Raw genomic sequence first — 13,454 nt, forward strand, 5'->3', positions numbered from 1 at the left:
CTCCGCGACCGTAACAGACAGAGGCCGCACACGACACTGCTATCCACACCTGTGACCACGCGGAATCCAGAAGAACCGGACCCAGAAGGCCCTGAGTGGTGACGAGTCTACTTTGCAGACCGGAAACCACTGCCTCCCGGAGGAATTCTGTGTGCACCGGATGCGGGTCCACGTCCTCTGGACCTTTAGTCGTTGCTGTCTCAATTCTGCGACGCTTGGATGGCCGAAGAGAGGGGGGGGCACCGCAGCGGGCCGCAGAGGAGCTCTAACACCAGCAACGCAGCGTGATCAGACCAATCTGGACTGGGAGATTTGACATGCAGAATTGTCATGGGACGGGCCGGCACTCCGACCCAGCGCTACGAAAGACTGACCTCGCGATGAATCGCCCGCAGGGATCGTATGAGGAACACGCCGGAGCTGCCGAAGGCTCGTCTGGTGGACAATCAGTCCCAGGGCCCGTCGATGAACACGTCGTCGGGCGAGACAGACACGGTTAGTCGTCGCCCTCTCGTGGAGAGACTCGCATCCCCGGTCCCTCTCTGCGAACGACTCAGGGGCACAAGCGCGCTCCCCGATATCGCGACCACGACTCCGACGACGACTCCGAGGATGGCCACTCGCATAAGAAGTCGAAGTCTGACGCCTCCATCTACCCTTGGGTTGTCAGTCGGCCTGTCGCAAGTCCCACTGCTCGACCGGTTGTCGGACGTCTCGAGGAACAGTACCGCAATTTCGCGCGGGACATCAAGTCCACCCTCACCGATCTTCTCAACACCCCCAGCATTCCCGAGTTCGCCATCTCCGAGTGGGACAACATCCTCCGGGGCAAGCCCGTTGACCATGACCAAGTCTTCTCGGGCCGATACTCGACGGTTTCAGACGAGAAACAGAAGCACAGGATCGCCGATGGCCTCGAACTCTCGATTTCGTGACTTTCGTATATACTATATTAGACATGTGCTCGTGCGGCCACTCGTCGGACGACGGGGCGTCTACAGGACAGTGCGGGAGTCGGCGTGCTGCCGTGCTTATCTAAGTAGCGTTCCGGGATCACCTCCGGTAGAGGAGGTGATTGAACTGCCCTCTCTCTCTCTCTCTCTCTTGGCACGACTCGCCCCTCTCGCACCGTCAAGTGCTCCGGCGACTGGGTCGTTGCCTGGCAGGACGCAAGCGCGGCCTATGCGATCGCCCTCCCCGACCTCGCGCCCATCTGCGCCGCCTATAACAAGCAGATTATCAGCCTGTTCGCTGCCCTCCACATTTCCCTAGCTCACCGTGTCCTCGACTACGACCGGGCCGTGCGGAAGCGCGTTGCCCTCAATCGAGACCTCCTTTTCACCGACACTGCGGACTTCGCGGACCTTCGCCTCCAGTTCGTCGACTCCGGTGGTGCGAACGTCTTGCACGCGTCAACGGTCCCTGGACCTAGTCGGCGGAACCCAGGTCCAGGACGAGGTGGTGGCAGCAACTCCGCTCGACGGGGCTCCATGTCTGAAGAAGCGTGCCGCCGCTTCAATTTCAGCATCGCACACGATGCTGCCACGTGCCGATACAAACACGTCTGCTCCGCCTGCCACAGTGGCGGCCATCCCCGACCACAATGCCCTTTGTTATGGCCTGCTCCGCATATCCGTTTACGAGCATCGGCGCGCACCCGCAACGGACGTCTTAGCATACGATCACGCAGCCACTAATTAGTGTACATGGTTTATATGCCCGCCTCCGCATCCCTGCCTCGGCACGCGATTGCCTCAGGCTCCCTCGTCATCCCCCGCCTTTCCTTCCCTCCCGCTCTGCGAGCCAACGAGGACACTCGCGCTTCTACACTACCGTCCTTACACGCTTACGCCACCCGTACCCGCCTAATCGACACCCTCTCCCGCGCACGTGCGCCTACCCTTGTCCGCGCCCGCTCGACCTCACCCGCGCTCCCGCGATCTCGCGCGCGCGACCGCAACACCCTTCGTCTACGGTCTGACCGCCCGCGCGCTGTCGCGGTGCCGACGTACCTTCGCGGCATCGCCTGGGGTGATCACAGTTCCCCCAGACGTCGTTTTGGCGATGTTTCTCTTACTCATCCACCTCTTCCTTCGCCGCCTGCTTCTTTCCTTCGTGACCCTGTTGCCTCCCACACCATTGCATCTCATCCCAATCTCTCCCCCATCGTAACCTCTATTAAAGTCGACCGTTTCGCACAGCTTCTTGAGCACCATCCTAACCAGCCTTTTGTTCGCTCCGTTATCAATGGTCTACGTTCTGGATTTTGGCCGTACACAGAAGACAAACCTGACTTGTATCCTACTACGTGGGACGCTGTTGGATCGCCCCCCACGTACGAGACGGCCCGGGCGTTCCTGCGGGAGCAACGTGACGAGGAGATGTCTGCTGGGCGATGGCCCTCTCCTTCTTTCGGGCAGGACCTCTTGCCAGGCATGGTCGCAATGCCTATCTTCGCGATTCCCAAACCCAATTCGAAAAAAATACGCCTCATCAACCACTTGTCATACGGCAAACATTCTGTCAACTCTCTCGTCCCACCAGAAGCTATCAAGGGCGCCGTGCTCGATGGAGTGCCCATTCTCGGAGACTCCCTTAAAAAGATCGCCGCCGGTTTCCCTGGTGTACCCATACTGCTTTGGAAGTCGGACGTTGCCCATGCTTACCGCAACCTCCCTGTAGCTCCGCTGCAGCAGCTGCTGCAGATCGACACAGCGGATGGACATCGTCACGTTGACCACAACCTCCCGTTCGGCCATCGTGGCTCTCTCAAGTGCTGGTCCGCGTTTTACTCCCTCGTCTTCTGGATAGCCGAGACTATATATAATATACTCTACATGGCCGGCTATGTTGATGACGACGCATCCGGGGCTCGTCGCGATGACCTCGTCTGGTTTGCTCCTTTCCAGGAACACATCCCATCGCCGCTCGCACGCCTCCTGTCCCTTTACGACGACCTCGGTATCCCGTACGAGCGCCGGAAACAACTCTGGGGACCGTGCCTACCATACATTGGTTTCTCCGTCGACATTGACCGCTTCTCATTCACTCTCCCAGAAGACTGCAAAGCGAACCTTATCGCCACCATCCAGAAGTTCATCACCTGCACCCCCGGACACCGCCGTCGTTCCATCCACGAGTTCCAGGCACTGGCTGGTCACATTAACTGGGCCCTCAACGTTTTCCCCCTCCTCCGCCCGTGCCTCGCGCATATCTACCACAAGCTCTCCAACAAGTCCGACCCACACACCAAGGCTTATATCAACAGCGGCATCACTCGGGATCTCGAGTGGTTCCTCCGTCGCATTGACACACTCCCAAGAGTGCGCATCTTTGCTGCAGCAGCCTGGACGCCTGTGGATCTCGACGAATGGTCCCTCGAGGACGAACTTGTGATCACTGACGCCTCCGGCCGGGGAATGGGCATTTACTTCCCATGGCGCCACCTCGGGCTCGTCTCCGCCCTCCCTGCGCAACTCTCCCCTTCCGACAGCTTCGCTGCTGAAGCCCTCACCGTCTGCAGCGCCATTCATCGCCTTCCAAGATGGCGCGCTGCCGGACGTCATATCCGTCGTCTCGCCATTCTCTCGGACAGCGCCAACTCCGTGGCAATGTATACCACCCTGTCGGCATCCCCAGACATGAACCGCATGCTAATCTCGGCCGTCGATGTCTTGATCGACTGTGACTGCACCTATCGTATTGACCACATCCCGGGTGAGTACAACCCTGTCGCCGATGCGCTCTCTCGCGGCCTGCTGGAGAAGGCGTACACCATCGATCCCCTCCTGAACATTGTCACCTTTACACCCCCTCGGGATGCGCTGGGGGACCGGGAATTATGCATACATAGCAGTACATGATATGCATAAAACCCTGTTAGAGTGCCCCGGGTTTATGCATGCAGTATATTATGCATGAACAAATATATGCATATAATCCCTTCATGCATACATTTATTCTGGAGTTAATGCCTGACAGCAAAACAGCACAGCTAGGGAATTGAACCCAGGACCTCACCAAAGCCAAATGTTGTGACCTCATTGACCACTACACCAAACTGCCATGTCTTGCCTCTCACACTCATATATTATATCCACTCTTTTCTACCACACACAATCATAGGTGGCCTACCTCGCTAGTTCAACAGTGCCTCTATGCATACAACCTGTCTATGCATACATCCTGTTTATGCATTAACCTGTTTATGCATAAAACAGGTTTATGCATAAGATTGGTTTATGCATAAGATGTGTTTATGCATACAATGTGCTTATGCATAAAATGGGTTTATGCATACAATGAATTTATGCATATGATGAGTGTTGCGGTCGCACAGGCGAGGTCAAGTGGGTGTGGATGAGGGTAGGTGCATGCACGCGGGAGAGGGGTCAATTAGGCAGGTACAGATGTTGTAGATGGGTAAGGATGGTAGTGTAGAGCTGCGAGTGTCCTCGTTGGCTTGCAGAGCGGGAGAGGAGAAAGAGTGGTGTTGGAGTGTGTCGTCTTGAGTTGTGTGGTTGCCGAAAGTAGAGTGGTAGTGACAAGCGTGAAGTGAGAAATAAGAAGTGAGACAAAGCGTTGTTGTGAGTGGGCGGCTATCGGCTAAGTCGTTGGGTGGCAGCGAACGGGCGGGCAACAGGCGGACGGGCGGACGGGCGGACAGGCGGACAGGCGGACGGGCGAATGGGCGAACGGGCGAGCGATGAGTGAGAGTCGGGGGGAGGAAACTGGATTCAATGGCCCGCAGGCATGTACATATATAAGAGGACCAGTGGGGCTCCTCGTCACAGAGAATGCGAATAGGGGGCGAGAGAAGCTAGGACTAGACGTTCGAGAAAGAGTCCGTGGCCAAAGCCCCGTCTGCGTACCCTCCTTGCCTGTCTCTCCACCAATGGTTCCAGCATTGTTTGATGCGTGTTGAGGGATATCTCGGGCGGAGCCAGAGTGGTGCGGCGCGACTATTTACAGAGCACAGGCTGCCCCCGTTCAGCCACGGTCGCTCGCACTCGCTCCGGCCCGGCCCTACCATCCCAACAGTGTTCGAATGGGCTTGCCGCAGCTTCGAGATGGCGTGTCAGGTACGACAGTTCTCCACCAATTTTCATGATTCTTGTTGCGTTGGATAGGTGCACCTTGGCCTTTTCCAGATCTGTCTAGTGCATGATTATCGAAACATGATTTGCGAGCAGATCGGGGTAGTATGTTCCAGAGAGATAAGAATTGATAAGGGCCAAAGAAGCACTGATAACACTTTTGAGTGCAACATCCTGGAGATGGGGTGAATGCTCAAATAGTGCAAAAAGAACCAGATGAATATATGAAGTGGGTATGGAAGGGTGAAGTGGTAGAGTGTCAATGTACACTGCTGCGCAGGGACAGTCTGAGGGATCTTCAGATCAAAATAACATCTGGAGCCCTTTTCCATATGCTAGCAGAAGAGAATGCAAAAAGTCGAATGCTTATCGGAGAGTATGGGGGGTAGCTATTGAGGCATCAAAAGTGCTGTGGCTGAAGCATAATCAGCAATCTATTCTGTAACAAGTAGGTGTTTCTCCTATCGGATTTCAATCCCACTCAGTAGACGGCAATCCACACGAAATGCAACAAGAACCAGGATATTCCATCCACAATTTCTGATTCTAGCCGTGGCCCCCATCGGCCAAAATGGGGGTACACCCATATCTCCATCAATACTGCTCTGATCAACATAATCTTAGGTTCTTTGGAAAGCTGTTTGATACCCCTGTTGATTTATGACTAGTGCCTGATGGTTTTCCCACCCAGTGCTGCACCCCAAGCTGGCCATTTATGGGCAAATACCAGCTATTTCCCCCTATTTGGGCAGCCCGTAACCACCCAAATGCATTTCTCTATATACAGCCATCCATAGCCACCTATTGACCACTCATTCCAGCCCAATATATCCACCTGAATGCTGCGTAGCACTACGTAAATGGTGCTATTAGTGGCTTACGGGGTTGTTAACAAGCCTGGGCATGCGTTGTAACGTCTGGCGGGGCTTTTAACAAACCTGGGGAATATTGTTAACAAAGTGGTAACCACAGGTGGGGCATAACTTCGACCATCATTTCTTCGTCAGCCCCACTAACCGCTCACCGTACGATGGCATTCTGGGCCAACCATGGCTATCTTACTTTGCAGGTACGATCAAGCACACGCGTTCAGGCAAGATGACGCTGACGGTGTACCTGTCCAGTAATCCGGTAAGAGGTGTGGCGATGACAATTACGCTGTGCGATGAGGATCATCCACACAATGTGGATCGCCTCGTGCTAACGTTCTCGGTTGCATCGGAGGTCAACACGCCAGGTTTTTGACAGAGGATGTAGACAAGCATTGCGCCCGTCCGCATCCTCCTCCCTGTTTTGGGCACACCCTGAATGTCCGCCTAGGGCATCCCGACTACACTCACGACGCCAGTGAAGTCGAGTATGCTCGCTTGTTCGCTCCTCCCAGTTCCTTTGACTACCTGGGTCCTGCTGCGCCAGGCCGAGTTCGCTTCGCCTGTTCCTTCCACTCCACTCTGCTCACCATATGTACACCACACTCTTTCTCACACAGCCCTCGAAACTTTCGTCTTCCCTGGCCAACACTACAAGCCAGTCTCCCGTAAGGTCCACCCAGTTCCAGCCTCAATGCCCGACATGTCCTTGCAAGTTTTCAAGCCTCTCCCTGACATCGATCTGCCCCCGCTGCCCTAGGAACCGGCACCTAGATCCGACTTCACACCATGCGACCAACTGATGGATGACCGCCTCAACCTCATCCTAGAGAAGGTCCCTGAAGGCTTCCTCAACAACCGCGAACTCGACCTCCTTGTCCATGTCATCTCCATACGGCACACGGCATTGGCCTTCATGGATGCCAAGCGTGGTACGTTCAGTCGTGAGTACTTCTCCAATTATGTCATCCCAGTCGTGGAACATGTACCTTGGTCCCAGGCTTGGCCGCGACACGTCGCCTGTGGTTGGGGTCTATCCAATCGAACCTCTCCGCCCTGCTGCTGAGCCTCGCGTGGACCACTGCGTCCCAGACGAGCCCCCTTGGGAGGCATTCATGCGCTTCCGGATGTCCGGCGTTCCACCGCAAGACCCTACGCTGCTTCGCACTGTCACTAGGATGGGCGCGCGCTTTGTGGTCTCCAACTCCCACATCTACCACTTACGACCTGACAAGACTGCGGTCCTGGTCCTCACAGACCCGGCTAATCGTATCCGTCGCATCGCCTCTGCCCACAATGACTGTGGTCACCGCGGGGCGCTGCCCGCACTCCGTGCACTTCAAGACCGTTACTACTGGCCGAAGATGTACGACAATGTCATCTGGTTCGTGCGCTCTTGCAACACCTGTCAATACCGCTCTGTACACAGGCCACACGCTCCCTTGAACACTGTCACCATCTCTCCGTGCGCCCTTCGCCGTTTCCACATTGACACTATCTTCATGCCAGGTTCTCACCGATACCTCTTCCATGCTGTTGACGCTACGAGCAAATGGGAAGAAGCTGTTGCTTCCAAGACTAACTCCGCAAAAGCATGGGCCCACTTTCTCTATGAGCACGTCATCACGCGATTCGGTAGCGCCATCACAGTCGTCTGTGATGGTGGCGCGGAGTTCAAGGGTGCTACGGCGCTGCTCCTAGACAAGTATAATGTTGTCGTCATCGCCGAATGATCTGGAGGGACCCTCAAGAAGGCGATCTTTCATGCCTGCGAGCTGTCGTACACCAACACCAAGCACTAGAAATCTTTCCTCCACGCCGCCCTTCTCGCCGTCCGCGCCACCGTCTCCAGTGCTACAGGCTACACCCCCTACTACCTCGTCTACGGGCAAGAGTGCCTCTTCCCATTCGACCTTGCTGACCGTGCTTGGGAAGTCTTGGACTGGGTGTCGGCTACTGATCACACCACCCTACTCGCGACGCGTCTCCTCCAACTGTCTTGGAATGAGTCTGCGATTGGGAATGCTGTCGACACTCTGACCCGCACGCGACGTGCCACTGTTGACGCATGGAACGAGAAGCACGCTACACATATCCGCGCCAACGGCTTCCAACCAGGTGAGTGGGTCCTTCTGCATGAGTCGTCGCTCAATACACAAGTCGCGGTGAAATCCGCTCTGCGCTGGGCTGGACCATATGTCGTTGAGGAGCATCTCCTGAGCGGATCCTACCGCCTGCGCGAGCTCTATGGGCCACTGATGTGCGCGTCCGCACCCGTGTCCTGCTTGAAGTTGTTCTTCTTTAGGTCCGGCTACCAATCTACCCTTGCGCCTCTGCCACGTTTGCGCCACGTGGCTCTTCAATGGGCAACACCCGGGCGCTGCAACGCCGACTACGACCCGCTTCGCCTCGCAACCGTCCCACTCGTGCACCTGCCGTATCCTGACATCAACATCCACCACATCGTGCTCAACATGTGTCCTCACAACCTCGACAACCCCATCACCCTTGGTGCATGCTGCATCTGTATGCTCCCAAACCTCGCTGGTGCCATGTACCCAAGCCCAACGCCCAGCGCTGGCTCCATGCTCGACTATTCCTTCAATGTTCTCGACCCCGGCACGCTCTCGGCCATCACCATGTTGACGAATATTGACGAGCTGTTGCGGGTGCAGGCGGGGTGCGTGCCCTGGGTGTAGTTGGTTCAACTTGGTCCCTTCTGCGCTTCCGGATCTCGGGGTCGAGATCTTTCGTTCCCCCCACATGTCGGGTTTCCCGTTGTCCTAACCGTTCACAGACCATCTCACATACAACTCGCACATGAAGCGCGGCAATCTGCACTCAAGTCACCATACATCCATACGTCATATACCTTTCTATCCTCTCCTGTTCACTCGTACGGCCTCAGACTCACATGCCTTGTATCTACTGTAGCGTCTGTCGTACCTGACACGCCATCTCGAAGCTGCGGCAAGCCCATTCGAACACTGTTGGGATGGTAGGGCCGGGCCGGAGCGAGTGCGAGCGACCGTGGCTGAACGGGGGCAGCCTGTGCTCTGTAAATAGTCGCGCCGCACCACTCTGGCTCCGCCCGAGATATCCCTCAACACGCATCAAACAATGCTGGAACCATTGGTGGAGAGACAGGCAAGGAGGGTACGCAGACGGGGCTTTGGCCACGGACTCTTTCTCGAACGTCTAGTCCTAGCTTCTCTCGCCCCCTATTCGCATTCTCTGTGACGAGGAGCCCCACTGGTCCTCTTATATATGTACATGCCTGCGGGCCATTGAATCCAGTTTCCTCCCCCCGACTCTCACTCATCGCTCGCCCGTTCGCCCATTCGCCCGTCCGCCTGTCCGCCTGTCCGCCCGTCCGCCCGTCCGCCTGTTGCCCGCCCGTTCGCTGCCACCCAACGACTTAGCCGATAGCCGCCCACTCACAACAACGCTTTGTCTCACTTCTTATTTCTCACTTCACGCTTGTCACTACCACTCTACTTTCGGCAACCACACAACTCAAGACGACACACTCCAACACCACTCTTTCTCCTCTCCCGCTCTGCAAGCCAACGAGGACACTCGCAGCTCTACACTACCATCCTTACCCATCTACAACATCTGTACCTGCCTAATTGACCCCTCTCCCGCGTGCATGCACCTACCCTCATCCACACCCACTTGACCTCGCCTGTGCGACCGCAACACTCATCATATGCATAAATTCATTGTATGCATAAACCCATTTTATGCATAAGCACATTGTATGCATAAACACATCTTATGCATAAACCAATCTTATGCATAAACCTGTTTTATGCATAAACAGGTTAATGCATAAACAGGATGTATGCATAGACAGGTTGTATGCATAGAGGCACTGTTGAACTAGCGAGGTAGGCCACCTATGATTGTGTGTGGTAGAAAAGAGTGGATATAATATATGAGTGTGAGAGGCAAGACATGGCAGTTTGGTGTAGTGGTCAATGAGGTCACAACATTTGGCTTTGGTGAGGTCCTGGGTTCAATTCCCTAGCTGTGCTGTTTTGCTGTCAGGCATTAACTCCAGAATAAATGTATGCATGAAGGGATTATATGCATATATTTGTTCATGCATAATATACTGCATGCATAAACCCGGGGCACTCTCACAGGGATTTATGCATAACCTGTACTGAGGCGGCTCGAATTATGACACTCCAGCCTCACCGTTCAAGGCAACCACTGCGCGAGCCGTGGACGACAGAGCGGTTCTACCAGGAACGCGCTCTAGCATGCGACCACGCGCTCGACTCCAGCACCCGCTCCACGTACTCTTCTCATCTCAACTCATATCTGGCTTTCTGCGACGCACATGCTTTCCCCTACACCCCCACAGCCGACATTCTCTCCTTCTACGTTGTGTACATGTCCTATCACATCGAACCCCGCTCCATCACTTCCTACCTTTCCGGCATCTGCAGCTCGCTCGAAAGCTACTACCCCGGTGTCCGCAAGCTCCGCAACGATCCGCTGGTCGTGCGCACTCTCAGGGGCTGCATGCGCATGCGGAGCAAACCAGTGCAGCGCAAGAGAGCCCTCGAGTGCACTGACCTACAACGCGCTATCACCACGTACCCGCCCAGATCGTATGATGATCACCTTTTCATGGCGCTCCTCTTCACGGGTTTCCACTGCCTTCTGCGGCTCGGCGACATGGTCCAGCCCGACAAGCCAGAACTTCGTACCCTACGGAAGATCACCCGCCGAGCTTCCCTCACTCTCGATGATGAGCCAGTCACTTTCACTCTCCCCACGCACAAGTCTGATCGCGCATTTGAGGGCGACCATGTCGTCCTTACCAACTTGATCAACGCCGGCCCAGATCCCGTTGCCATCTTCCGCACGTACATAGCCTATCGTCGGAAATCTCAGCATCGCGCACCGTGGGCGCCTGGGCCTCCAGGGCTGGGCGCCCGAGTTTCGCTCTATTTTTCTTTTGGTGCACATCGACCGAGCTATCTCCCCCCTCCAAAAGGATCAGCAAAAACTCGAGTCGCGCGGGCGATTCATCGGTGTTTAAACGCGGTTTACACGAGTTGAGTCGCCCGCGCAGCGGCCCGGCACCAAGTCTGAGCCCGTTCAGACGAGCGCGAAGAGCCGGCGCCTCTCCCCGCGAGCTGGCCCATCGCGAGAGCGGCCAGTCCTCCAAGTGGACGCGCTGAACACGCCGCACATGTCTCCGCCGCCGCGCGTCCCCCGAGAAGTGCGCGCGCGCGCTGCCGTGCACCCTCCAGTGGGAGGCCCACGCGCACCTCGACGCGCCCGCGCCCACGCCCCATGCCACACAACCCGGGAGCTCCAACCCCTAACGGGTGCTTCTGACGAGTCAATGGCGTGCGTGGCGCGAGCCCCTCTCGCCTGGCAGTACGAGGAGGACGCAGGGCGGCTCCATGCCAGCCCAACCCTTCCGTGCTGCTGCCAGGTGAGTAGGCGAGGCTCTCACACTCGCGCTCGTCCGCCTTGCTCACACCCTTCCGTGCTGCTGCCAGGCGCGACTCGAGATTTTCGAGCTACATAAAAATCATTCCATTCAAATCTATCGAGTCACCAACTCCATGCCTGATGCACCACCAACCAGCGGAAGTACGAGCACCGCGACCGGAGGAGTCGAGGCACGAACCGGGACGAGCATCGTTGGAAGCGAGGCTGAGTATGCCCCGGTTCGTGTTTTCATCGAGAAGACCTTGTCCCAGTATCGACTCCACCAACTCTCTCGCGATGAGGCTGTCAGCGCCTTCAGCAAATACTTCCACCCAGTCGCCGAGAAGCTCGGAACACCTGTCGAGAACGCCAACAGTGCAGTCTGAGGCTTCTACAGGAGCCTCGATCTCGTCGATGTGGAAAACCGAGTTGCGGCAGGCACCGCCACGCAGGGATCGTACGAGGAACACGCCGGAGCCTCCGAAGGCTCGTCCGGTGGAAATTCAGTCCCAGGGCCCGCTGATGAACACGTCGTCGGCCTCTCGCGGAGAGACTCGCATCCTCGGGCCACATCCCTCTCTGCGAACGACTCAGGGGCATGTACAAGCGCGCTCCCCGATATCACGACCGCGAGTCCTTATGTGAGTGGTCATCCTCGGCCTCCATCTACCCTCGGGTTGTACATGTCAGTCGGCCGGTCGCAAGTCCCACTGCTCGACCGGTTGTCGGACGTCTCGAGGAACAGTGCCGCAATTTCGCACAGGACATCAAGTCCACGACTCCACCCTCACCGCACCCCCAGCATTCCCGAGTTCATGTATGTAAGTACACGAATATATATATATATATATACCGTTTCTCGAACGAGACCTATTCCTCCAGGAGGAAATGCGGGTGAAGCCCCTGCCTGGCCTGGCGTCTGAAAAATGCACTGCACTCGGCGGGATTCGAACCCCCACTTGCATAAAGATTTCGCAGCTCACACATGTGCGCGTTCTATCGCGGACTTACAGTGCAGAACACAGCCGTGCAAAGACCGGATTGTCAACAGGGTGGAGAAATGTGCGCGATCAATCGCCTGCATCCCAGTCCCAGTCCCAGTGCACAACAGCCTGGCCAGGCCTGTACATTGTGGCTGTCCATTGTGGCACAAGGCTTCGATCGGTAAAGACGGTGTCACACGGCTTTCCCGCCGAGCCCTAGCGCACGGGGACATAGATAAGGCCCCCACCCGCGAGAAAGCCCCCAAGCCCTCCTTCCCTCTTACCGTTATGTCAGGCCGCGTATTAAGAACGAATGCGCCCTTGCCCTCCGAGCGCCTATCGTTCTGGCCCCAGCTGGGGCAGTCCGCATCCCTCAAGACCTTGACCGACCAGGTCCCCGGCTGGAAGCTCAAGCCGTTCCTTTACAACTCCGTTTCATATATGATCGGCGACATGTGAGCGCCAACTTCTGAGCACTTTTCAGGTCGCTCATCATGCCTTCAGAGTCAAGCTGGCAGGCGGCGATGCGGCCGATCAAGACGACCTCCCGGGCGCGTGGCTCGCGGTCCTCATGAATTACACCATCGGTGATGACCCGGCAGCAGTCACACACGGCAGAATTGGTGCTGTGAGCGTCTCTTGTGGCGGTCATAGACGGAGCCGATTAACTCTTCAAAAAGGCAGTCGATATGATCGCCGTTGCGTACTTCTACACGGTCCACGACATCAAGAAGCTTCTCGACGGCAAGATAAAGAAGCACAAATTAGGCAAGATAAAAACAAGTCTACGGAAGGAGTAAGCATCTCCATCCTGTCACCAGCCATCGCTCAACGGTCCCACAGTGTGCTCGACACGTTCTGCAGCTTGAGGCGCATGTCCTTGAATGGCCGGTACCTCTGTACCGAGATCGAGTGGACGGGCATCAGCTACCTCCGTGGTACGTTGGCTACTCTGCTTTCTCTGCCACCCCTGCTTAAGTGCTGCAGGCCACGTGTCCCCCAGCGACGTCGCCGATGGCTCCGACAGCCCCCGCCAGGTGACCATC

General features: G+C 56.3%; 6 protein-coding genes across 6 annotated transcripts; all 6 read left to right on the forward strand.

Annotated features, from left to right (window-relative positions):
• Nucleotides 1–566: 566 nt before the first annotated feature.
• BXZ73DRAFT_62653 (uncharacterized protein) lies at nucleotides 567–1,697 on the forward strand (the record flags this gene model as incomplete). The annotated part of the gene is made up of 3 exons (XM_048021745.1): nucleotides 567–931; nucleotides 1,044–1,071; nucleotides 1,137–1,697. Coding segments are annotated over 3 exons (954 nt in total), but the record flags the coding sequence as incomplete, so codon positions are not given.
• A 387-nt stretch (nucleotides 1,698–2,084) lies between these two features.
• BXZ73DRAFT_17028 (uncharacterized protein) lies at nucleotides 2,085–2,600 on the forward strand (the record flags this gene model as incomplete). Its single annotated transcript, XM_048017542.1, has 1 exon — nucleotides 2,085–2,600. A coding segment is annotated over one exon (516 nt), but the record flags the coding sequence as incomplete, so codon positions are not given.
• A 192-nt stretch (nucleotides 2,601–2,792) lies between these two features.
• BXZ73DRAFT_17406 (uncharacterized protein) lies at nucleotides 2,793–3,353 on the forward strand (the record flags this gene model as incomplete). The annotated part of the gene is made up of 1 exon (XM_048017547.1): nucleotides 2,793–3,353. A coding segment is annotated over one exon (561 nt), but the record flags the coding sequence as incomplete, so codon positions are not given.
• Nucleotides 3,354–3,392: 39 nt separating this feature from the next.
• Nucleotides 3,393–3,863, forward strand: BXZ73DRAFT_62651 (uncharacterized protein; the record flags this gene model as incomplete). The annotated part of the gene is made up of 1 exon (XM_048021744.1): nucleotides 3,393–3,863. A coding segment is annotated over one exon (471 nt), but the record flags the coding sequence as incomplete, so codon positions are not given.
• Nucleotides 3,864–10,153: 6,290 nt separating this feature from the next.
• On the forward strand, nucleotides 10,154–11,811 carry BXZ73DRAFT_111570 (uncharacterized protein; the record flags this gene model as incomplete). Its single annotated transcript, XM_048017402.1, has 2 exons — nucleotides 10,154–10,848; nucleotides 11,583–11,811. 2 exons carry the CDS (start codon nucleotides 10,154–10,156, stop codon nucleotides 11,809–11,811), a joined length of 924 nt encoding a protein of 307 aa, XP_047870496.1.
• An 885-nt stretch (nucleotides 11,812–12,696) lies between these two features.
• BXZ73DRAFT_111571 (uncharacterized protein) lies at nucleotides 12,697–13,445 on the forward strand (the record flags this gene model as incomplete). The annotated part of the gene is made up of 5 exons (XM_048017403.1): nucleotides 12,697–12,863; nucleotides 12,913–13,036; nucleotides 13,089–13,204; nucleotides 13,252–13,346; nucleotides 13,396–13,445. Coding segments are annotated over 5 exons (552 nt in total), but the record flags the coding sequence as incomplete, so codon positions are not given.
• Nucleotides 13,446–13,454: the final 9 nt, after the last annotated feature.

Source organism: Epithele typhae (assembly GCF_022376455.1).
Source record: "Epithele typhae strain CBS 203.58 chromosome Unknown BXZ73scaffold_579, whole genome shotgun sequence".
In the NCBI taxonomy this organism is placed as follows: Eukaryota; Fungi; Basidiomycota; class Agaricomycetes; order Polyporales; family Epitheliaceae; genus Epithele; species Epithele typhae.